General features: G+C 47.3%; 2 protein-coding genes and 1 long non-coding RNA gene across 3 annotated transcripts; 1 reads left to right on the forward strand and 2 right to left on the reverse strand.

Moving 5' to 3' along the window:
* The first annotated feature begins 31 nt into the window (after nucleotides 1-31).
* Nucleotides 32-14,559, forward strand: LOC309445592. The gene is made up of 3 exons (XR_014185310.1): nucleotides 32-433; nucleotides 13,338-13,443; nucleotides 14,208-14,559. It is a non-coding gene; the product is annotated as an uncharacterized lncRNA (long non-coding RNA).
* Nucleotides 7,279-10,103, reverse strand: LOC309445433 (parvalbumin, thymic CPV3; the record flags this gene model as incomplete). Its single annotated transcript, XM_082064249.1, has 4 exons — nucleotides 7,279-7,372; nucleotides 9,021-9,130; nucleotides 9,552-9,684; nucleotides 10,043-10,103. 4 exons carry the CDS (start codon nucleotides 10,101-10,103, stop codon nucleotides 7,347-7,349), a joined length of 330 nt encoding a protein of 109 aa, XP_081920375.1. The 3' UTR covers nucleotides 7,279-7,346.
* A 7,184-nt stretch (nucleotides 14,560-21,743) lies between the features above and the next one.
* Nucleotides 21,744-24,753, reverse strand: LOC309445509 (parvalbumin, thymic). The gene is made up of 4 exons (XM_082064384.1): nucleotides 24,690-24,753; nucleotides 23,769-23,901; nucleotides 23,417-23,526; nucleotides 21,744-21,890 (listed from the first exon to the last, which is right to left on the reverse strand). The coding sequence occupies exons 1-4, from the start codon at nucleotides 24,748-24,750 to the stop codon at nucleotides 21,865-21,867; spliced, it is 330 nt and encodes a 109-aa protein (XP_081920510.1). The 5' UTR covers nucleotides 24,751-24,753; the 3' UTR covers nucleotides 21,744-21,864.
* Nucleotides 24,754-25,214: the final 461 nt, after the last annotated feature.

The following is a 25,214-nucleotide window of genomic DNA, read 5'->3' on the forward strand; positions in this document are numbered from 1 at the left end:
CAGCGGAGCCGGTGCCCGCGGGGATCCCGCCTTCCCTCAGCGGAGCCGGTGCCCGCGGGGATCCCGCCTTCCCTCAGCGGAGCCGGTGCCCGCGGGGATCCCGCCTTCCCTCAGCGGAGCCGGTGCCCGCGGGGATCCCGCCTCCCTCAGCGGAGCCGGTGCCCGCGGGGATCCCGCCTCCCTCAGCGGAGCCGGTGCCCGCGGGGGGCGCCGCCGGCACAGCGCTGCGGGGCCGAAGCGCCGCTCGGCCGCGCCAGCCCTGTCTGAAGAGCCCCCTGCGCAGCTCAGTCCCTGCTGGTTCCGTCAGAGCTGCCTGCCAGCTGAAAACAAATAGGAACGCTTTATTTTTAGAGGTAAAACCCGAGATTTGAAATACGAGATCTGCAAGTTTGAATATGTTGAAGGAAATGTCATCCAGCATCACTTAGTGCAGGTAATCCTTTCTCCAGAAATAGATACTTACTTTTATTCTGATTTTTTGTTGTTGTCCGGCACATTTAAGATAGTGGCATTTAACTAACAAAATACTCAAGCTTTTCTGTTACTTTTCAATTTCAATTTTAATCAAAATTCAGTGTGAACTAAGTTGTAAATAAAACCAGCAACACGGTAGGAGATATATCCCTTTGCTTCTCTATAGCAGTGTGAAGTTTAGGAATCTGAATAAACTGAAGTTACATAATTGCTTAAACACCCTGGTAAGGTGTAAAAGATGCAATTGAACATCTCGTTCCACCAGGTCATTTAGAAAAACGTACCACTAAGCTTTCTTGAAATTGTGCCAGATTAAATCTGAAAGAAAACAGTATTTATTGAGTTTTTCATTTTCACTTCTGTTATTATTTCAGTTCCTGTCATCACTCTCAGGTTCTGTTTACTTTCAGTGCTGGTAGTGTCATTGTGGACAGTCCCACCAGCCCCCGCACGGAGCCCGGTCCGCGCCGCAGGAGCGCTGTGCGGAGCAAAGGTTGCTGTAGGGCTGCGGTCGGTTCATATTTAATGTCTGTACTCGAAAAGAGTGATGTGAGCGAGAGACATGGCCGCTGTTTCCCCGGGCTGGCAGAGCGGGGACGCAGCTCCGTCTGATCCCTCCTGCCACGGCCGAAAACCCGGCTGGGACCCACCCGAGGGGACAGCTGCGTCCTGTGGGGACAGCGTGGAGGGGACAGCTGCGTCCTGTGGGGACAGCGTGGAGGGGACAGCTGCGTCCTGTGGGGACAGGGTGGAGGGGACAGCGTGGAGGGGACAGCTGCGTCCTGTGGGGACAGCGTGGAGGGGACAGTGTGGAGGAGACAGCGTGGAGGGGACAGCGTGGAGGGGACAGCTGTGTCCTGTGGGGACAGTGTGGAGGGGACAGCTGCGTCCTGTGGGGACAGTGTGGAGGGGACAGTGTGGAGGGGACAGCGTGGAGGGGACAGCTGCGTCCTGTGGGGACAGTGTGGAGGGGACAGTGTGGAGGGGACAGCGTGGAGGGGACAGCTGTGTCCTGTGGGGACAGCGTGGAGGGGACAGCGTGGAGGAGACAGCGTGGAGGGGACAGCGTGGAGGGGACAGCATGGAGGGGACAGCGTGGAGGGGACAGCTGCCTCCTGTGGGGAAGGAGACGCACAAATGAAGGAGCTGCTGCTTCTGAGGGAGGGAGGCGCAAAATGGAGGGGGCTCCGTTCTGTGAGACAGAATAAGGGGGAGGCTGTCTCTCATGATGAGACACAAAATTGAAGGAATTGTCTTCTCTGAGGAAGGCGAGGCACAAAATGAAGGAGGCTGCTTCTGAGGGAGGTGAGGCACAAAATGGAGGGAACTGCGTCCTGTGAGGCATGAAGGAGAGGAGATACAAAAGGAAGGGGCTGTTTCTTGTGAAGGAGGGACAAAATGGAGGAAGCTGCCTGTCGTGAGGCACAAAATGGAAGGAGCTGCTTCTTGTGAGGGCGGGGAGGCACAAAGTGGGGGTGCTGGCTGTGGGGTGCAGTGAGCCAGCTGGGCAGCCGTGCTGAGGCCCTCTCAGGCGCTGCATCGTGGGGTTTGAATGTGTGAATTCCTGTGGGTGCAGTATGTGTGCAGGCTCCATTTCCACGGGTACAGAGCTCATCACCACCTTGGGCGGCACCTTGCTGCCCGCACACGTGGTGTTTGACCCAAAGCCCTTAGAGCCGAGCAGCTCCAGGTGGGAGCAACACATGGGGCTGAGCCATAGCAGCAGACAGAACACTTCCAGCCAGTGGCAGCCAGCCCTCACACTGCTGTAGGAAATGTTTCCAAAGCTGCAGAGAGAACCCGGTTTATGATCTAATGCAGGCGTTCTCAAGAGAGCCCGTGGTGGGAGGTGGCTCTGCCTCTGGCCAGCACAAGGCAGCAGGAGGGGCAAGGTGCCGCGGTGCTGAGCTCCACAGGGTTGCTTTGCCTCAGCAAGGATCAGGCCAAATGTGTCAGGGTGAGGCATCCAAATACAGCAGTTCTTGTTTCCTCCCCTGCAGCTATCTGTGAGTCAAAATTCAGCAGCGCGCAGATCAGCCCTTTGGAGTTACGGTCTGTCTGTCTGTCTGTCTGTCTGTAGGCTGCAGCACAGGTGAGACAATTTCTGGGAGCATCCAGTCAGGACAGAATAGACCAAAGGAAAAAAGCAAAGTTGCCCCTCTCACTTGCCCTGTCCTGTGGGGGCATGGGGTGGTGATCAGGTCTGCAGGTCAGAGGGAAAGTTAATTCTCTTCACTACTCGCTTGATGCAAAACATGGACATTCTTAAAATTGGTGGTATTGATAGGCAAGTTAATTAATTTCTTACCAAATAAATGATAAAGCTGCAGTGACTGTGGATTCGGGCTCATGTTGGATTGAACCTTTAGATGTGTGTTTGTTCAGGACTTAACACAATGGAGGTCCTGGGCTGTGACCAGGGTGCCTACTTCCCGCGGTAATACAAATGCTGTTGTTGCAAGGGGTGTGCTGGGGAGTATATGGTTGGTCAGTGGATACTGACTGTAACTGGTGATTGCTAAGGAAGGTGTCTCTCTGCCAAACTTTCCCTAGGAAGGGAATTAATGTATGTGTAGGGATCACTAAACTATAATTCTGCTCAGTGCAGCCTCATCTCTAACTTGGCTTCGCTTTTGGTGGAAGTATTTGTGACAATCTACAAAGAGTAAGTGATAACGGATTCAATTAAATTATTACATTTCTAATGTACAAATTAACAGGGCAGGAAGAAACTTCAATTGTGGTTCCAATTTCATCCCATCTTCTTAATTGTATGTGCAGTAACACCACACCTTGACATTTGCAAAGTGGCATCAGATCACCCTGAGTTTGAAATGTGATTCCTAGCCCATGATTATGTAAAATTAAACTGCTGCATAAGTACCCTGGGAATTTGACAGGACAACCCCTCCATCAAGAGACAAATATTTAACAACTTTACCAGTGATTTTCAGTGTATTAAAAAAATATGTATGAATAAGAAACAGTATCTTCGGCATTGTGTGGTCATAGTTTTTGGTTTGTTGAGCCTATTTGTGGGTACTATATTGAGCATTTTGATCAACTACATAGTAGCAGACTTAACAAAAAGGGACACTATAAATCACTCTGAGTGTTAGAGCTGACAGCTGTAAATAAATAGAGCTGACAGCTCAAATAGCTGTTCCATTGACAGTACGCAGTCTCAATGTGTTAACAAATGTGCAGACTCAGCAGTTTGGGATTAGTTTAGCAAATAAATTACAAAATAGAGCTGTGATCCAGCAAAAAGCACAATGCCTGTGTATTCCCGTTCCGCACGCTTTGTTAACGCCCCAGCAGGCCTGCGTAGCTCCGTGTTAGCGCGGCTGCGGAGCCCCGCTGAGGGTGTTGCTGCCTCCCCGGAGCTCTGCTGAGGGTGTTGCTGCCTCCCCGGAGCTCTGCTGAGGGTGTTGCTGCCTCCCCGGAGCCCCGCTGAGGGTGTTGCTGCCTCCCCGGAGCTCTGCTGAGGGTGTTGCTGCCTCCCCGGAGCCCCGCTGAGGGTGTTGCTGCCTCCCCGGAGCCCCGCTGAGGGTGTTGCTGCCTCCCCGGAGCCCCGCTGAGGGTGTTGCTGCCTCCCCGGAGCTCCGCTGAGGGTGTTGCTGCCTCCCCGGAGCCCTGCTGAGGGTGTTGCTGCCTCCCCGGAGCCCCGCTGAGGGTGTTGCTGCCTCCCCGGAGCTCTGCTGAGGGTGTTGCTGCCTCCCCGGAGCTCTGCTGAGGGTGTTGCTGCTTCCCCGGAGCTCTGCTGAGGGTGTTGCTGCCTCCCCGGAGCCCTGCTGAGGGTGTTGCTGCCTCCCCGGAGCTCTGCTGAGGGTGTTGCTGCCTCCCCGGAACTCTGCTGAGGGTGTTGCTGCCTCCCTGGAGCTCTGCTGAGGGTGTTGCTGCCTCCCCGGAGCTCTGCTGAGGGTGTTGCTGCTTCCCCGGAGCTCCGCTGAGGGTGTTGCTGCCTCCCCGGAGCCCCGCTGAGGGTGTTGCTGCCTCCCCGGAGCTCTGCTGAGGGTGTTGCTGCTTCCCCGGAGCCCCGCTGAGGGTGTTGCTGCCTCCCCGCAGCTCTGCTGAGGGTGTTGCTGCCTCCCCGGAGCCCCGCTGAGGGTGTTGCTGCCTCCCCGGAGCTCTGCTGAGGGTGTTGCTGCCTCCCCGGAGCCCCGCTGAGGGTGTTGCTGCCTCCCCGCAGCTCTGCTGAGGGTGTTGCTGCCTCCCCGGAGCTCTGCTGAGGGTGTTGCTGCCTCCCCGGAGCTCTGCTGAGCGCGGTGTCGGGAACGCGAGCACCCGAGTGCCCCGGTGAACAGAGACGGTCCCGTCACCGAGAGGTTTGCTGTCAGAGTCAGAAATTCCATGAAGGTAGTAACCTTACGCTCGTCACCGAATAACAATAAAAAACTACTTTCATGCAAAACTTGAGATGTTTAATGTGTTTAACAGGAATTCCTGGCTGTTGTTACGAGCCCGCGTCTGTAGTGCATCTGAAAGAAAGGCTGGGAAGAGAGGATGAGGAAGGGACGAGACAGTTAAAAGGATTTCAGCTCTGAAGATGAATTATAGTAATATGTTAATTATTTCCCCGCTGGTCATAGCAAGAAATGAGAGAATTTAATTAATAATTAAGTCATAGTATGACATATTTAAGGTGTGGTGGGTTTTATGCTCGGAGATCGAACAAAGCCAATGTTTGTTCTTTTATATTCTTCACAGACAGGGTAACATAGCACAAGATGTAACGGGGTACATAATGTGAATGTGAAATGGGACTGTGGAGACCTGTATTTTAACAGAATCACAAGTATTCTGGTATTTTCTAAAAATGTATTTTTATAGTGGTTGTGTGCAGTAAATCATATTAGTATACAACATAGAAGCGGTAATTCTGATAACTTGTTGCAACTTTTGTTTCCATCCCTAAGCATCGTTGTCAGTAGTAGCTGATTTCTGAATGCTGCCTCTCATGTCAGGTTTTTGTAGAGAATACAGTCCCCATTTCTATCCCATTCATTAAATATATGATTATAGAAAGTGGCTGCTCATTCCCTACATCCACATGTTAAGTGAAGGTGAAATATGGTAAATATCTGTAGTTTTCCCGTCCTTATCAGTCAATAAAGCCTTGCCCAAGAGCTTTCTCAGTTACAAGTCCTTATAGAAACGGTGGGAACTCTGCACAGCGTGGCTCTAGCAGGAGGCTCACTGGCGCGCTTTGGGTTGGGCAGGGAGCAGAGGGGTGTCCGCCAGTGAGGAACCCCGTCCGAGTTGTCACTATCGTGTGTTCCCCAGAGGGGAAATGAGAAGTTGTTTTACCTTTAGAAGTTTCTTCTACTTCAGAAATCCTACAAGTCAAGAAGTTTTCCTTTACGTAAAACGTTCTCCCCCAGAGAACAGTAATCTCCTGGAGGAGCTGCTGTACTCTTCAGGTTTTTAAGGTACTTTTTTCCCGCTGGAAGTGCATGGAAAGGTTCCTTTAACGGCAATACTTGAATGTTAGAGAGATCTCAGAGTATCTCAAGTAGAGTAAGCGGGTTGTATTTCTTCTGTTTGGTGCGGCAGCACACAACTTGTATACGATAATAGGCTATAAACAAACAATTGAGACATGCTTTGAATTAGTAATGATGAGTAAGATTTTTATAAAGCCTTGACGTACAAACTAGTGAAAGGGATATGTGCCAGGCCAAGAAGTGTTTCCCTGTTCTTTTTGTTCCCCACCTCCTGATTGGGCCTGAGTACATGCTGTAGTTCCCATGTTTACAGGAACTTCATGTGCAAACAGCCGTGATATATTCTTCTTTCTGGGAAATGCAGAAGGTTCCGGTTTCACTCGCAAATGTGTTGTGGGCCAGGGCAGCACACAGATCTGTCCGCACGCTGTCCCGTGGCTGCTCCGAGCCGCGCCTGTGTGAACTGCAGTATATGGCACTTGTTAATGTTGGGAAAGCAAGTGAATAAATGCTCCATCATAGTATTTGTATATTGTTTGCTCACAAAAAGACATTTCTTCAGCACCCACAGAGCTGGATGCTTTTGTGAAGGACATTTCAATAGGCCATAGTGTGAAAAAACAGGTAGAGTACATTGGAGCTTTCTCAGTGTGTGTTTCTACAAATTCTGCCTCCGTACTTTTAGCCCTTCCTATCGAGAAAGACGGAAAATAATACCGAGGAGACACCTTTTGCTTCCCCTCTGCTTTTTAAAGCCTCACCGTTGTCTGAAAGCTCAAGTCCACAAGGGCTTTCCCTTTAACGCTTTCTGCAGGAAAGCACGTGGTTTGTACTTGTGCTCTGCAGTGGCTGCTGTAAAAGAGCGCGTTGAAACTGCACCAGTCTCACGCAGAACCCACGTCTTAAGCAAAAACGTATGACTGCTTCTCACTTGGAAGTCAGTGCAAGGTTTTATCCTCACCCTCCTCACGACTATATCTGAGCTGCAAGTCTGACCCAAATCTGGGTGATCTGAGGAACTTCAAGCTTAGTCCAGAGGGCCTTGTGTAACCAGAACTCCCACTGATACCAAAGGTGTTCCATATACGAAGGTCTGATAAGATCAAGATCTTGGAGGGATTAACACTTTTGGTTTAAGAATTCACACATTTCAGTTTAGCAGTCAGAAAAACAGACACAAGCTACTGTATATGATTATTTTTTATTGGAAATTTTTAAGGGAAGTGTCTGCTAAAGTAGAATTTAGAACATGGTAAATGGTCCACACAATGAAAAAAAACATTAATCAGTGTTTCATTATGTTGCTAAGGCAATGAACAAATAACAGACACTGTCAAGATAAATAAGGGAGTCCTGATTTTCAAGGTTTTGGAGCATCTTGTGCAGATTCATCCCAATTCTATCTTGTTTGGTCCTTTTGAACCTCTAAGACTGCACAAGTTCCTGGAATTCTGTGAAAGAGAAGAGAATGCTTACAGTAGAAATATTAAAATGAAAGGATTAGGAGTAAAGGATCAGTGGCTTATCAAGAGATTTAGGATAGGAATGAAGAGAAAACAGTTACCCGATAGATGACCAGAGGGGAAGAAACATGTATGGAAGAAAGACATTGTCTAAACTTCTAAACAACACAAGGGAAGGCAGTGTTTTGCTGACATTTATAAGGAATACTAAAATGTTCATGGTAGTTTTAGCCTCTCTCTGCATAATACTGACCTTGGGCAAAAATAATGGAATGGCTAATAAGGAATTTGAGTAAGAACTAGTGAAGAGCTGAAGAATGAGAAATGAGTTGATGTGTCTTATTAGCTGTTTGTAATGCTTCAGCGGTTGAGAAGTGTTGATTTAGAGCACAGTCTGAAGCCAAAGTTGTTGTGCAGTTCCATGTGGTGTGGTACTGAAGTGTTGTACAATAGAATACTGTTGTTTGGAAGATCTTGTAAATGTTTGGCTTGTGTGAGTTGAGTATCTGATCAGTCCAGTCCCTGAACAGCTGTATTAGTATGTAGATTGCTTCATAAATCATGTGTGTTTATTCTGGCGCGTTTCCTAAGGAACTGGATGTAATTCCTTCCAAGGAAAGAAGCAGTTCTGTCGTTGTAGCGCAGAGAGCCGGGGAATCGGCGCCGCAGCACGTTCCCCGCGCGCCGTGCCCTGCGCCGCGGCCGTGCCGGCCTGGGCAGCTGGCCTCCCCCGGGCCTGAGCTGCGAGCCTGCTGCGGGGGTGCGTGTTCACGGGGACACAGGGCCACAGGACGCTGCGTCGGGGGGCTCTGCGCTGGGCAGCTGGCCTGTCACGGGCTGTGGGCTGCGAGCCTGCTGCGGGGGTGCGTGTTCACGGGGACACAGGAGCACAGGACGCTGCGTCGGGGGGCTCTGCGCTGGGCAGCTGGCCTCCCCCGGGCCTGAGCTGCGAGCCTGCTGCGGGGGTGCGTGTTCACGGGGACACAGGAGCACAGGACGCTGCGTCGGGGGGCTCTGCGCTGGGCAGCTGGCCTCCCCCGGGCCTGAGCTGCGAGCCTGCTGCGGGGGTGCGTGTTCACGGGGACACAGGAGCACAGGACGCTGCGTCGGGGGGCTCTGCGCTGGGCAGCTGGCCTCCCCCGGGCCCGAGCTGCGTGCCACCGGCTCTTGTGTGTGGTGAATGATTTCAGGGACTAGTGGAACTTCTGTTGGGAGGCGACTGCTGGAAAAGAGCTAATGTTAGTGCTGGTGATTCTCCTGTGTGAGCTGGTTCCTGTGTCCTCAGTTTTCCGTTTGTGTATTACGAGTGATGCTAGCGCTGCTTTACGTTGGTGTTAAGTGAGAGGAGAAATAAGGGGCGGTTCCTTTCAAAACAACTGGAAATTTGTGAGTGGGATGAGAAGGTTCCCGGGGCAGCCTGCGTGGGTTTTATTTACTTGCTCGTGCATAAGGAGTTGCAGAGATCAACCTGTTAGATCGGGGGCCGTTTCTGCCCTTAAACAGGTTGCTACTGCAAGGGATTCAGTAAAATCACTGGAAGTACATCAACGTGCTGACAGTATAAAAGGAAGGAGAATCACACGTTATTTACGACACATCCTGAGCAGCCGTATTCTATATATAAATAAATTAATACCTTCAGCCCCGATTTTACCATCCCCATCGTGATCTGCAGCTGCCAAGAAGGTCTTGGTTTCTGAGCTGGTTAACACTCTGGCTCCACACTCAAACCTCTGAAGGAAATACCTAGGAAGAAAATAACTTGGGTTATGATTTTCACAGAATATTATTCTTTTATGCTGCCTGCATAAACTGATCTCTTTCTGTAAATAAATCATTTACCGCATTAGCCAGTCCTCCGAACACTGCTTTGTTTGACAAGCCAAATCTTAGTTGTATACATTTCTGCTTTGTAGGTCCAGCCCTGATACAATGGATTCTGCCCACTGCCAAAATTCAGTCCCAGGAAGTTATTTTCCTCTATACCAAGCATTAAAGGTGGTCATTTACTGATGTATTTTTCTTTGTGGGGCTTATCTACTTCAATACATCTTTGACAGTCTGCCGAAGGTGTTATCACCTGTGCTCGCCTTTAGAGAACAGCCTGGAAGAAAAAAGGTGCTGGTTTTTGAGTAGCCTCTAAATAGTTAACACCGAAAATCCTTACTTGAGCTCGTCTTCCTCAATAAAGCCACTCTGGTCGTTGTCGAGAATCCGGAAGATGTCCTTGAGCTGGCTGCTGCTCTTTTTAGACATGCCGCTGATCTGAAAGAATTTTTTGGGACTAAAGGAATCTGGAGCTGAAAATAAATTAATAAATAGATTAACCCCAGACCATTATTTTCACTGTTTGTAAATGGTCTGAGGATGCTGCTTTGTTACATTTTAATTGTTCTAAACATGAGGGCTGGATGAAGCCTGTCAAAGCATGAATTTTACTGTGCTGTACCATACTGTCCTAAACATAAAAACATCACATGGGGATAAGTGACAAACTGACAATAAACCAGTCATGAACAATGTACTGTGGCAGCTAAGTGAAGAGATGGCAGCAATCTGTTGACACTACGCACTTATTAAGTGTTCCTTTGGGACTGAATTAAAGCTGCCGTGTGCTACACAAAAGAATAGGGGTGTAGGGTTTTAGTTGTGTCTCACCTTGGCAGTCCCGCAGAGCAGCAGCAATGTCCGAAGGGCTTAGGATGTCTGTGAGGCTCATTTTAGACCTGTGCAAAGTAGTACGTTAAGAACAGATTTGTGAAATGCAAACGCACACTTCAACAAATTGATTGTTCTGTGGCTAACAAGACTTGCAATGGCAGATGAATCTGGTTAAACCAACATCACCGCTATTCCGAAACAAGTGAGAGGATTTGCTACATTGCTTCCTTAAAAAGAGCCGTGCTGAAATAATACTTTTTAATGAGATGGATTACATAAATCATGTTGCGAGTTGATGATTTGTTTTTTTATCATTTACTTGCATCCTATTTAAGTACAGCACATTTTAAAACTCTGTGTAACCATTAACCAAATACTGTCTTACTGGAATGCATGGCATCTGGCACTACAAATAACAGTATATGCAGTGGAAAAAAAGAAGTCAAGAGATTCATTCCTGTTTTCTCCCCCAACAGCTCTGAAGAATGAAAAAGAAAACCGATACTTATCCAAATAAGGTCCATCCATATGTAATTCCAGCAGTTAAAATCATAGTCTTAGAGGAATGGTTATCGTACTTACTGCTGGTGCAGCTCTGCACAGTAATTTCATTCAAGGAATCTCAAGTCAGCTGCTCACCTTTATAGTTTTCTCAGCTAGGTAAAGGAAAAATAGCTGAGGAGATACCGGGCAAAATACTAATGTTGGCTCTGGCTTGCGAGTCTGGCTTATAAAGGATTCAAAAGGTGACAATAACCACTACTTAGGTTACTGTTTCATGGATCAAATGCTTGATTTGAGTCCTAGCTCAAATTTCTTCCTTAACTAATTAAACCTTTCTATTTATATCCTAAGATAATATGGACAAGAAGAGGTTTTTTAATACATCTATTATGCTTGCACGTAATTAAGTACAACTCTGCCATCCAAACGTAGCCTTTCAGTCTCCAGGTGTGCTGAAGATTGCCAGTTAACCTCTGGACCTCGGCGGCGCCCACTGCGAGTTGGCTCCAGCAGTCAAACCCTTATGAAGAGAAACTAGTTTGGTTTCCCCAAGTGTTTTGATCCTGTGGAATGTATAAAGGAAGCTGGGGAGAAAAGATCAGAGGTGACCATAGGAAAGCATGCTGTCATCTTACAGCACACGCTCTTATAACCTGCTTCCTTAATATGAAATTAAAATGGCAGGTATAAATGAGTGAGGGGTTAATGTATGTTTAGGTAGCATTAGTTTTGGAAAAAAACACTAGAGAAAATTGGGAAGAGCAGATATGAGGCTCCTTCTCAGACCAAAGTCTATTTCCATCTTTTTGGTGGTTATGTGGACAAAATAGAAGACCAATAAAAACCACATGTATTTTGGTTAGAGTTTGCTGGATAACAGTCCATTGCGGCATCTAAAGTAATGCTCTCCTAACACGTGAGCATTGTTTTGGTTTTTAATGAATGCAAATAGCATAGTATGCTGAACAAGTAATATCTTTTGTAGTAGCAAAGGTTATGAATTATGCTGTGGAGTAGACTAGAAGTAGTATATCTAAGCCTTGGTGTAAGTAGTGCTATACATTCATATTGCTTTCTCTCTGAGATCTGCATGAAGTTACGATCCATCAGATGGTGGCCGTAGGAATGAAGCGCATAGCGTGGTTTCTACGAGTTAGTCCTGTAATGGCTTTCATCCTTGTAGGTACCTTTTGCCCTCTGTTGTGAATTTTCTCCTTTATGATCTTCTCAAGTTGATATGGGTTTTAACAGAAGGCTTTTTACTGATTCCTCGTGACATTTTCCCTGCAAAAATGTTTCTGGAGAAGAGAATTCTTCTTAGATCACTGCCATAGTGCCATAGATGTTACTTTATAGGGGCTTCCTTTATTTCTGCTTGTGCCCACAGGCTGCTCGCTGAGCTGCTTGCTTTGTTTACAGTTTTTACTTGCCGTGCAACAGTAATTATTAAAAGTGAGGAAAATGGTGAGATAAAGGGGAGCATATAATACTCAAACTCAAAATATGTCTGCAACTAATTCAGGCATTGTATTAAAATACAAGCACCAAACGCTTACAGAATGGCGTCTGGTTACCTCATACACTCTGCCACGGCTCACAAGGTGCTGAGCTACTTTTACGTGTATTCAACAACAGTAAAGTAGCCAGAATTAGTATTATATTAAAATATCTCAAGAGTGAGCTAATTGCTACAATAAGGTCACTATTATTGCTTATGAAGGGATGTTTTAATGTTTGAAATTCAACACTCCCAACAAAGCGATGCTAATCCTGGCGGAAAGGTGGTTTACAAAAGCCTAAAAGAGCTGAATTTCAGAATCAAGTTGATGTCACTGTATATTGATACAGGTGGAAATCTAAGGTTACTGGGGTTTATTTATTTATGAATGACACTTCATCTGAAGAACAGGTTTCCCTCCGCTGCAATTAGAATGACATAATCAGGGATGAGTATATTATATAAAGGGATGTTTTAATTAGATAATCTATTTTACGGCTAAATTACCTGCCTGTTTTCCTTGTTTCCGGGGTATGTGTTAGCTTAGGTGAGTGTTATCATTTTAGAGGTTCAAACACTGATATCTATAAAAGAAATTTTCTAAAAGATATGCAGGCAATGTAGTGCTATAAAGAAAATACCTAATAATTCCAGTAGAACAGCTGCTAAGTAATGGGCAGTTAACAGCAGTGCAAAATGTGGGACAGAGTCTGAGTTACCGCAGTTTCCAGGACGTTTAACATTTGTTCCTGTGACTTCGGATGCAGAGGAAACATCAGCAGTTGTCTCAGGAGAGGTGCAGCCTGGACCTCCACAGCCGTGTTCAGAGAGGCTGTAGCCGCTGCTCCGAAGCCCACACAACCCTGCCTTTCACCCTGGTTGTGCTGGGGCGACCCTGGGGAACAGGTTCTGCCTTTGTAATGACTTCGGAAGTCACTAAACCAGGGACTCGGTAACCTGTGAGGTCGATCATTAACGTCGATGTCTTAATGGTGATGACAGAGAATTTTAGTGTGAATATAGCTATAATAATTGAAAAGGCCCTTTACAACAAAACAAGGTGTAGCCTGCTGCTTCAAGTTGTCTCTTAAGGCACATGCTTTAATCATATAGAAATAATTACAGAATCTGATTTGAAGGGTTGCTTGGGCCATAGTCTTTTGTCATATTTAACAGAGACATTTAAGAACATGGTTTAGTCTTTGACTTGTTTGGTACTGTGCATTATTGCAATGAAGGATGAAATCCAGGCCTTGGAAGCCTCAGTGACAAAGGTTTCTTTCCCCGCAGCAAGTAGAGGACATGGCCCCGAGCCCCGAGCAGAGACCTGGACTGTAGAGCCCAGGATCCGAGATCCATCCTGCAGCACGCTGGGTGCGGAGCTCAGCAAAGACAGGTACTTCTCTCAGGAGGTGCATCTGATGTATTCTCCCCAGTTTAAAGGATGTCCTTATTATTCTATGTAAATGAGACTGATTTCTGTTTGAAAATGAGAGCAGAATAGGCTAACACAACTGATTGATAGTGTAACTGATTCATAGAGATTGTTCTGATCAGAACGCTTTTTCACTTCAAAAGCTGTCCTGGAAGGACTCTGCTAGAATTTAATACACTGTGTTTGTCTTTAAATGCACTTGCAAGTGCTTCTGTGACTCAGTAACACAATTTTCTGACTCTGACCCTAAACATAATTGTCTAAGAGGTTTCTGTCTGCTGTCAGCACTATAGACAGTGTCAGGTGGAGTGATCTTTAAAAGTCGAAATTGTTCAGGTTTTCTGGGTATTTTAAGAATAACTGTGTCCTAAGGTTGGAAGCTGTGAAACAGTCTGGATGCTGCTTTTTGTGACGTGTCAAAGACGTGTCCAGCGGTACTATAGTGTTCCCAAAGGCTTTTTGCACATGGCTGTTTCACTGTGACCCACAGTGCAAGAAGCCACAGTAAAATAAAGCAAGTAACACTGAAGGTGATCCCAACTCTTTCCGTGTTCACTGCCTGTCCTCACAGATGTCAGTGGGATTTCTGCCATTACTTTCAGCAGTAGGAGCATGTAGAACCCTTAGTATAACCTTAAAGTAAAAATACCCTATAATTAGAGTTAGCCTTATCATACATAATCCTCAAATGTCACTTGTTTAACAGAAATGGCCTTTTATTCCAGGGGAGCATTCTTGAAAGCTTCCCATGGAATCCCTCTCAAGGGAGGGAGCCCTGAGCGAGCTGGAGTTTCTAAAATTGAAGCCCCCGTGTTGTCACCAGCGTCCAGCACGCGCAGCAGGATCGCAGGCCCGCAGCAGCGGGTCCCTGCAGCCCGGGCCGTCCTGGCGGAGCTGCTCCCGAGCGGGTTTTCTCGGGGTGCGAGCAGCGGTGCAGCGGCGCCTCTCCGCTGGCTGCGCCTCTGCCGTTTGTGTGAGCCAGCCGTGCTCTGCGCCTCTCCCGTTGGCGTGAGCCAGCCGTGCTCTGCGCCTCTCCCGTTTGTGTGAGCCAGCCGTGCTCTGCGCCTCTCCCGTTGGCGTGAGCCAGCCGTGCTCTGCGCCTCTCCCGTTTGTGTGAGCCAGCCGTGCTCTGCGCCTCTGCCGTTGGCGTGAGCCAGCCGTGCTCTGCGCCTCTCCCGTTTGTGTGAGCCAGCCGTGCTCTGCGCCTCTCCCGTTTGTGTGAGCCAGCCGTGCTCTGCGCCTCTCCCGTTTGTGTGAGCCAGCCGTGCTCTGCGCCTCTCCCGTTGGCGTGAGCCAGCCGTGCTCTGCGCCTCTCCCGTTGGCGTGAGCCAGCCGTGCTCTGCGCCTCTCCCGTTTGTGTGAGCCAGCCGTCCTCTGCGCCTCTGCCGTTTGTGTGAGCCAGCCGTGCTCTGCGCCTCTCCCGTTTGTGTGAGCCAGCCGTCCTCTGCGCCTCTGCCGTTTGTGTGAGCCAGCCGTGCTCTGCGCCTCTGCCGTTTGTGTGAGCCAGCCGTGCTCTGCGCCTCTGCCGTTTGTGTGAGCCAGCCGTGCTCTGCGCCTCTGCCGTTTGTGTGAGCCAGCCGTCCTGCGTGTCCAGCGGCCGGGCGGGTGGCACGTGAGCTCCAGCAAATGTCTGGGTAGTTGAAGTCGCCCATCAGAACCAGGTTCTGAGAGAACAAGAAGGTAAGTGTGTTCTTGTAGACAGAAAACACTGTTTTCTCCACCCATCTGTTTAGTGGTAATAGTGAAGGAAGGAAAGGTCTAAAAACGTCTCTAGTCACAAGCTCTTCTTAACTTTCTGGAGAGATCACTGAAGCTGATATCAGACTTACCTTGTCATTAATTTTTTACTGTTCTTAATGGAATGGCAAGTGGTGAAATTGTCTTAGATTTGTAGATCTAGCAGGGTAATCAATGTGGAACTAAGTGTGGTTAAATAAGGGAGCTGACTGCTAACTCCAAAGTTATCTGAGCTGTCTGTGCCTATCTCACTTAGCCATTAATACTGGTATGGTGCTCGAGTATCTTCCAGCGACCCGTATTACATGGTAAATATATACAACAGAATATCAGCTGAGATACATAGCATTTCCTGACCATAATAAGAGCTTTTAGCCCTGCCATCAAACTGCAGTTATTAATTTATCAGAATTTCCTTTGTTTATTGCTCTTCTGACATGCTATTGAAATCATAAATGTGAATTTGTTTGATGGATAATTCTTCTTTTCACTGTTAAGGAAAATTCTACAATATTAGGGCCTGATTCATTCGTTAGAGTTACTGGAGTAACACATTATTGAGTATTCATTAAAGTCCTGTAGATTGCTTTAATTTGTGTAACATAATGATTTCCCCAGTGCTGTATTGATATTTCCTTCCTTCTCCATAATGTCGTATTGTAAACGTGTTATGTGTCAGAACCACTATACCGTTAGCAGATAATTTTGATTTTTGATCTGCAGCTATTGAAACATCTTCTTAAATAGCTCCAGCAGATACAGTACGAGACAGCCACAGAGGTTTTTGCAAGACCACTGCCCAAGAACACACTCTGTAAGAGTTCGATTTTTGGAAAAGAATACATAGGGTGCAAAGTGGACCCAACAACAGGTATTTATTCCCCAGCTGCAAATTAGCACCACAGACCTTTCTTGAGACCTCCATCCTGCTCCCGAGGGCTAAGGCGCAGGGTCCCCTCCTTTGGAGAATGAGATGGAATTGGCATTCTGTGTTCAGGGATAATTTAACCTGGGAAAACTGTGTCATCAGCAGAAGTGGCCGAGTGGGGAACTGCAGTTGTTCTGACTTGAATTAATTCAAGCAGGTAGAACTGTTTTGACTTCTCGTAAGTGGGACGATAGTGCCATCAGCTGGGCAGCAAGGTGAGAGGTTCCTTGCAGAATTTGGAATGTCTTGCTCTTTCAGCGATCTGGGTACATCTTGGATCCAGTTGATCTTGTATAAAAAACGACAGCTTAATTAATGCTAGGTCCTGCTGTTTAATTAGTGCATGAAACATAATCAGCTGCATAAAGAATGACATAAACACGTGTGGAGCATTAAATACACCTAATGATTAAATACCACTTATACCAGTTACCATGACCACGTTTTACACCTGGGCATGCTATTAATTCCAGTTTTTTACAACAGCTGCTGGCTATTTATGCAAATATTGAAATAGCCCACACAGATGCTTTTATTTTCTCTTTCTCTTAATATTTTTACTAGAATCTGGAATGCCCCCAATTCAGCGGGCAGACTGGATTCCAGTTCGGATGGGCAGGATGGATTCCAGTTCAGTGCCCCAGTGATACAAAGACCTTTTGCTCAAAGCCTCGGGGAGCGGGTTGAAGTGGTGCTTGCGCTGCGCAGGTGTTTTCCAGTGATAGCAAATCACTTGCCAGCAATTGTTCATGATCTTTCAGGATACCAAATGTGTAAATAAATTGTAGGCTTGCAGTAGGAAAGATTGTTTATGGCACAGATATCTTGTCTTTATCTTGACTGCTTGTTAAGAGTTGACCAGGACTCAAAAAAATAAATAAAAGAATAATAAAATGGGACATTTGAAAATCTCACAGTCAAAAAAAATACTTTCTTAATTTTTAGAGTTAAAATGGGAAACTAGCGATACTTCCTCTGATAATCATTCCTTAAAGGCAACACATTGTATACTCATAATATTAGATACTTAAGAGAACCGAAGTGTTGCATTTTAAGTGTCGCATTGTAGTTCAATAGTAAAAAGCACTGAAATTTTATACATACACCAGTTCAGGTTCCAGTCCTGAAGAACTCTCTGTAGATGAAGAGGGACTGACCACCTGTAGCCAAGGGCAGAATATAGGCCGGCTCCTGTGTTAAATCCGCTCTGCAGTGCAGAGCAGATCTGAGCACCTCGAAATCGCATCCGTAACATCCAACGTATGGAGCAGGGCAGCTGCCGAGAGCTGTTGCCGCGTATCACAGGTACATTGGACTCCATGTAATAAACGCAGTCTTACCATCCGCTCCAGTTTTCTGTCCCCACCGCTGTCCCCTGCTGCCAGGACCACCTTGGCCTCAGCAGCGGCCAGAGCTCGGCTGAGAAATCCTGGAGGGGGCAAATGGGTGAGACATGCTCGGTGCTGGAAGCGTGCAGAGTTTGGTATTGGTCCTGGGCGTTGCCGCTGGGTGGCAGCATTGCCCTCGGGTGGCAGCGTTGCCCTTGGGTGGCAGTGTTGCCCTCGGGTGGCAGCGTTGCCCTTGGGTGGCAGTGTTGCCCTCGGGTGGCAGCGTTGCCGCCGGGTGGCAGCATTGGCATTGGCAGGATCGGGAACTCAGAGACTATTCCAGGGGACCTTCCTGTAGTGATGATGAGGAAGAGCAGGTTATTTCATCTGCCTAACAAAAGCAGATCTTCCCGTGTTTATTTCTGTGCTGGCTGTTACAGTCTGTTGGGGACATGATTGCAAGTGCAGGATCTGTTTGTTCTGGAAGCCTGGCAGTTAGAGCAGAAAGTGTCTAGGAAATACCAGCTGATTAACGTCTAGTTGGGATGAATCTGATGTGATTCCCTTTGAGTCAAGTATTTCCATATTCTAGTTTGACATAAATTCCCCTTTGAACTTAGGGTCAATAATAGCTTTGTGTCTGCAGGGGAAGGCATCATCTAGGGGTGCCTTCTTTTCATATTGTAACCAATGTGGTAATTGTTCTTCTTTTCTGAAGCTCGATGTACAAAATCCCTGATCTTCTTGTTTACATGAGTGTAAGACATGCTGATGAGCACATCTGAAGCTATAGAGCAGCTATATCTCAGCTTTCGGTACAGAGGGCGTACCAGACGGTCCGTACCAATGCAATGGTATCTCTCTGTGCCCGCCAGCAACAGTAATATGGAAATTAAGTTTCATAAAATACGAACACTTCAAATTAGTTCATATTCTAGGCATCCACTTATTAAAATATTTTAAACTATATGAACGACTAAGCATGAAAATGTCAGGTACATGTCAGTTCAGGGATTTAATCAAGATGTATCTATTTCGGTAACTCGTTCTGGGAAGTTAATCCAGCCCTGGCCACCTCTGCGCACGCTGTTTGTTGAAGAGCTCCGGGCGCCTCTGGGGGTGCTGCAGCGCGGATTTTCCACTTGCGCTGGCTGCTAACTCAAGAAACTCGAGCGGTCTGTGTGTGCAGTGAGTGCTCTGACATCCCCCTGCCCTTTCTGTGCTCTCCTGCTCCTCTTGTTAGAAGATGAGTGTGAGATTTCAAACAGAGCTGAAACTGAATCTGAAGTTTACAAATGACTCCAGGTTGGGCTTTCCAAAGGAGCGTGAAGTTAGGAGGCAGCCACCTTCCACTAAATACCAGGAGATGTTATCTTATGCACGATTCTGCTCCTTTATCAGGACAACCAAGCGTCTGAGATTAACAGAGGTGATGGAATCAGTGGCTAGAGCAATAGGCTGGGGTTGGGATACTGGGTTCAACACCCCAGCCACTTCATCCTTCTTGTAAGCGCTTGTGTAGAACAATCAATTTCTTTGTGTTTAAAGAAATCATAGCACCTCTTTATTGTATTTCACAAGAAGTATTGGGAGGGTTAGAGATGAAACTGCTCGTACAGGGGAATGAGGGGACTGTGTGCAGCTGAGGTGTGGCTGAAAACTCAGTCTTTGGGCTCAGCGGAACTCAGATCTGCTGCTCACGTCTTGGGTTGCTCCTTCATTGTCTTAAATAAAGGTAAAATATATAAACAACCTTTCCTTTATCCTTGGAATTCTGAAGCAGTGTTGTACTGAGTAGGATGGCCTTGTTCTAAAAGCTGAGAACGGGTTGGCAGCGTGAGACACGGGGTGCCGTTAGATCCTTTCTGACTGGATGGAGCACAAACAATTTGTAACAGAACTTTGGGGTTTAACTGTGCACTCAGCAGTGATTTATTTGTGTGCTTCATTCACAAGAGCAGGATGCAGAGGGTTCAATCCTTACTTATCAAATTGCCCAGAGAAGTTACAGAACCTTCATTCTTGAAGTTACTCAAGCTCAGCTTAGAGCAATGTGCCCCTGAGGAGGTGGTTGGACCAGCATGAGTTATTCTGTGATTCTGCACCTTAATTGCGGTAACCTTGTGATACCAGCATCCGTCTCTCTACTGCTTCGGCTGGCCCGCACACAGACACCCAGCCCAGGGCTTTCTGTGGCGCAGCGGCGTCAGGCTCAGAGCGCTGCTGTGTGTTCCCTGCGGAGACTGAGGCTGCCACTGCCTGGACTTCCAAGAAAACTTTACCCTGCTAGAATTGGTTTCTTTTAGTGGTAAATATTATTGTCTAGTTTGGTTTAACTCTAAAAATGTAGATTCTGCTGCCAACAGAAGACTTATGAGGGACTAGGGGTTTGTTTTTGCTGAACAGTCAATGGGCTTTTCCAAAATTGGGGACTTTGGGCAGTTTTTTTAATTTTCATTCTTTCTAATGAAACGGCTGAATGGTTTTAATAAGATTTAAAACTCATCTTCTTGCCAAGAGCTGCTGTTTAAGAAGAACAGATTGCCTCATGAGCGAAATTCTCTGAAGTTGCGACATACACGAGGACTGAGTGCCTGATTCTCCAAGTTCTCCGTTCCCCCCTGTGGCGACAGAAGGCGGTGATGTGCAGTTGTTCGGCGTCTCTGAAATACTTGCATTCCACATGAGACTTTCAGATGTGCAAGGAATGCAATAGCAGGTCTGTCCCTTACGGTATTGTCTGTGCCACCTGCTCGTGAGCTAGTGACATGATATTGTAGTGATTAGCAGTGTGAAGAGCTAATGTATATATTACATCTGCATGTTGCTGCAGATCTGGATTGTGCTGGACTTTTTCTTTAGCAGATAGGAAAATGAATAAGGTAAAAGGAACCAGCAGAATCCCATCATTGTGCAAAATATTTCAGTGCTGCAATTAACAGCAGCTATAATTTAGGCCCAGATTTAACATCAAAGGCAGTGGGGATAGAATTAGGATTTATATTCATTATCATTCTGCCAGGGCTCCAGTGGCTCGATTGCTGGAGTTCCTTGAGCCTGCGCGGCAGCTCCGTGCCGTGCCGCTGTGGGAGCCGGGCTCGGACATCGGCATCTCGCAGCGCATGGAGACGCCAGCATTCAGCATCACGTGGAAGTTCCACAAGGCTTTGTTTCTGCTCCTCTTCAAAACAGCTACCAAATTATTTTATAATTATCATCCATTTTCAGCAGGGAGTATTAAAATGATCGTGTACTTGTGAGCTAGAACCACGTCGTGGTAGATGGGGAGATTTCCAGCCCACTCGGCCAGAGGTGCACAGCGTCTGCTCAGGCTGTTGAGCTCTGCCTTTAACCATCAGCGGGATTTACTTTGGCTATGCTATAGCGAGCTCTAAATCCTGTAAGACGCTTATCAACGGAAAGACTAGTTCTTAGTGATTTTCAGCTTTAAGAAAATTGCTAATATTATGCATTATATAGATGATTATTCATTATAATAAATGAAAGGATCGAGTAATTAGCATTATTTAGCAATGTAACAGAGCTTTAAGGTAATCAAACAGCAATTCTGGCAGTTGTTTCATCTGTAGGAAACACAGAAGTTCACAAATGTGGCAAATTGGGGTTGTTTTGTACACATTAGGAGATAATAAGCAACACGTTCGCGATTCACAGGAAAGCCCCGCCCGCCCCGTCAGGGCGCTGTCGGAGCAGGATTAGACCCTTCTCCTCTGTCTCACAGCTGCTTCGGTTTCATGGAGAAATCTTCCAAAGGGAGAGTTACATTTTAGGCCATAAACACTTTCTGGCGACACATGCTGTAGCCTGGTACTTCATTTTGTAAAGCTACCCACAGACTTATTCCGTGCTTTGAGCTATGTGTCAACTCCTCTTCAATTTTTCTTCTCATATTCTCAGGGTTGGGACTTAACAGAAATTATTTTTAGCTATCTCGTTAGCATTGCTTTTCCTCAAGATCAGAGAATTAAGCAGAAATAAAACTCAATGAAATCATTACCATTAAGCCTTAAAAGACGTGGTATTGTTGAAGATCATCGAAACTGTGTCTGAAGTCACAGTGAAGTGTGAGGACGGAAGACGTAAACGACATTTTAGAAGCAGCTTTTCCCCCCCAAGCTGGTTTTTACATTTTTCCCTCCCCTCCTCCAGCCCCAATTTCAACATCACGAGCGGCTGAAGGTCACAAAGTGCCGTCTTTACAGTGGAAAGGTAACAACACTGCGTGACCCAAACTGCGTGAACTTGACACGTGGGGAACTGCTGATGCCTGAAACGATACCAAAATGTGGAAACGTGCTGAGTGCCAAGTGCCTGTTGGACGAGGTAATCGAAAGAGTCACTCCAGGGTTGCCTTTGGTCTAATGCTGTCTATGCCTTCACCAGAGACTGGAATTCTGTCAAGGAAGAAAATGAGAAAGGCAGGGAATAAAATTAGATGAACGCAGTTTTTAACTTGTTTAGAAAATATAGATAAAAGTGACTTAAACTCCTAGCTATGGAGGGCTCCCAGCGTTATTATAACACTGCACAAGCTACTGCTAAACTGAGATTCTGGGGGCGTAACAGATTTTTCACTCCTTAAAAAGAGTGAGCGCAAAGAGGAGGAGTGCGTCTGTAAGTTCATGTTTGCGGGACGTCCTGAGCTAAAGGTTTAACCCCTTAGGAACTCTGTAACAGCCACGGGAGCAGAGGGCGAATGAGGTCCAGCCTGTAGCTTTCAGTGTGAGGGATTTTTTCATTTAGTTATTGCAAAGCAAAGATATCAGTAGTGATGTGGTTTCAGAATGGGAAATTCAATGGTTAAGGGCTCAGGTCTGCATAATATAATGCCCTATTTGGAGCTTATAAACAGAAGCTGCAAAAGCTGCTGCTAAAGCGGATTCCTCCACCAGCGTGTGTGTGTCTCCTCCCAGACTGGCTAAGATTAGCACGCGTGGCTGCTGGAGTCATTGCCACCTGTCCCAGCTCGGCCGAGGCGGCCCTGTTTTCCGTGGCTTCATTTCTAATACATGATGCATAATGTCCTATTTTCCTTTGCTGCCATTTCTAAAAGGAATATCCTGGCCAGTTCACATCATCCCTGTGGGGTTTTCTTTAGTTTCTTGTAGAAGGACCGCCCAGTGAAATTGGCACCTATCTGATAATTCTCCAGCGTCAAATTCTGTGCTGCATTGCACCAGTTCTAGCCTTGAGAAACAATGCCAGCCTTGTTTTACATCACTGAATTAAGCACGCAGGAATATTGGCCAACCCTTAGTAGTGGTAGATGAAGAAATAGGTTTATGTAGGTGGAAGTGTGTTTAAAAATGGAAGTTTCGTATGTCCAGAAGCACAGATCATCTGCTACCAAAACGAAAATTCAAAGAATGAAAAGGTGTTCGGGATGTTTTAAAAACCTGGCACCTCGAGTCTATGGATCGGGCACATGGCAGAAATTAACCCCAAAGCTGTTACTATTGGCTGGGAGAAAAGGCTCTCCATTGAGCCTAAATATGCTGTTTGCTGCAACAGAGACCAAATGGGAGTAAATATGACACTAAAGGAGTATTCGCTGGTATAAAAATTGTGGCAGAAAGTACCAGGCCAGGCACCGGGATGTATTCCTCATGGCACAGTTTGCCAGGCCAGGCACCGGGATGTATTCCTCATGGCACAGTTTGCCAGGCCAGGCACCGGGATGTATTCCTCATGGCACAGTTTGCCAGACCAGGCACCGGGATGTATTCCTCATGCCAGTTTGCCAGGCCAGGCACCGGGATGTATTCCTCATGCCAGTTTGCCAGGCCAGGCACCGGGATGTATTCCTCATGCCAGTTTGCCAGGCCAGGCACCAGGATGTATTCCTCATGCCGCAGTTCGGCTGCAGCCCTGAGCGCAGGCATTTTAAATCACAAATGTAATGGGGCTGCCCAAGCCTTACCTTCCACCCCGATTTTGCCGTCCCCGTCGGTGTCGCCGGCGGCCAGGAAGGCCTTGGTCTCGGCGGCCGTGAGGACTCTGGCACTGGAGGAGAAGTTCTTCAGGAACAGCCTGGAAGGGAACGGGGCAGAGTGCTGTGCTCGCGTCCTGGTTCTGAAGCGGCCTTGCCATATTGCTGGTTTTCTTAAACCCCGGCCAAAACCCCCATCATGTAATGCCTGGTCTTATTATCCGAGGAAATCCACACAGATTCAAGGAAATACAAGGAATCGTGTTATTTTTCAAACAACAGGAAGCTGCTTCTAGGACACTAAGCAAGCTCAAAGGTTTATGGCGTTTAAAGAAATACTTACTGAAGCTCCTCTTCTTCGATGAAACCACTCTTGTCCTGATCAAGGATTCCAAAAACTAACTTTATCTGATCAGGAGTTTTGCTGGATAAACCAACCGTGGAGAAGAAAGACTTGTAATTGAAGGAATCGTCAGCTGGAAGAAACACAAGTTGTTTAAGCATTTGCCCTTGAAGCTGCTGCTGTGTGTCCTGGGGAGACGTGTGTCCTTCCCCAGCACCAGCCTGCTCCTCTTGGTTCTCAGTGCAGCAGCAAAGAAGATGGGTGGATAATTTCCCTTTGCAGCCACTCTGTGCCTGTGGTGGTGGGTCCGCTCAGCCAGCTCGAAGCTTTCTGCTACAACGCACGTTCTGCTAGATCAGGATCTGTGCAATGTGTCACGTGCAATTGATAGTAAATATTTAGAGGGTGCTACTGTGGCTTAAACTCCTATAATTCTCACATCATTTTCGGTTAGTCCTTACATTGGTGGACAATTTGGTAGAAAAGTAAGTAATGAACAGTCTTAACCTAGCTCTTTGAGCAGCTGGAAAACCGGCTCGATCTTACCAAGGAACTCGTCAGAGAACTGAGACTGGTCATTGCTTCACAAGTGGTTCTTTGATTCTGCAAGCTGAGGCTTTTTTGCCATTTTGAAGAAAAAGGCTGACTATTTAAATATAGGTCTTTAACGGGATTAAAAATGGACAATTTAGAGTTAAGCCAGCCCGAACCGAAACTGTGGCTCTTTTGGTTGCTGCTCTGTGTTTCAGGGAATGTTACCCACCAATGACCACTTGCGAGACTTTCTGAATTCAAGAGGCTTTACTGTAATGCAGCTAAAAGAGATCTCACGGGGAAGGAATCTGAGGGGGAAATGATAGGCATGTCATCCTGACAAAAAAATGATCTGCATCTTCTGGCTGCAGAGAGCCCATTCCTTACCCTGGCAGCTGGAGAGAGCAGATTCAATATCTTTTGCAGAAAGGATGTCAGTGATGGCCATCGTTGAACTGTAAAATAAATTAAATGGGAGCTACTTAGTCATTAAAATGATATTTCTGCCTCTTTCATGGCTCCGTTGGAAGTCGCTGCTGTGACAGCGTGTGGTCGGGCAGACGTCACTCATCGGGTTCGAGTGGGGCGCGCTGGACCAGCTGTCTGCAGCAGGTGCTGCCGCGCAGAGCTGCGCGACGGGGGAGGAATTCTGCGGGCGCCGCGGGATCCGGTGCCTGCGCCGCGGGATCCGGTGCCCGCGCCGCGGGATCCGGTGCCCGCACCGCGGGATCCGGTGTCTGCACCGCGGGACCCGGTGTCTGCACCGCGGGACCCGGTGTCTGCATCGCAGGATCCAGTGCCCGCACCGCGGGACCCGGTGTCTGCACCACGGGATCCGGTGTCTGCACCGCGGGACCCGGTGTCTGCACCGCAGGATCCAGTGCCCGCACCGCGGGACCCGGTGTCTGCACC

Source organism: Streptopelia decaocto (genome assembly GCF_964273445.1).
Source record: "Streptopelia decaocto genome assembly, chromosome: 13".
In the NCBI taxonomy this organism is placed as follows: Eukaryota; Metazoa; Chordata; class Aves; order Columbiformes; family Columbidae; genus Streptopelia; species Streptopelia decaocto.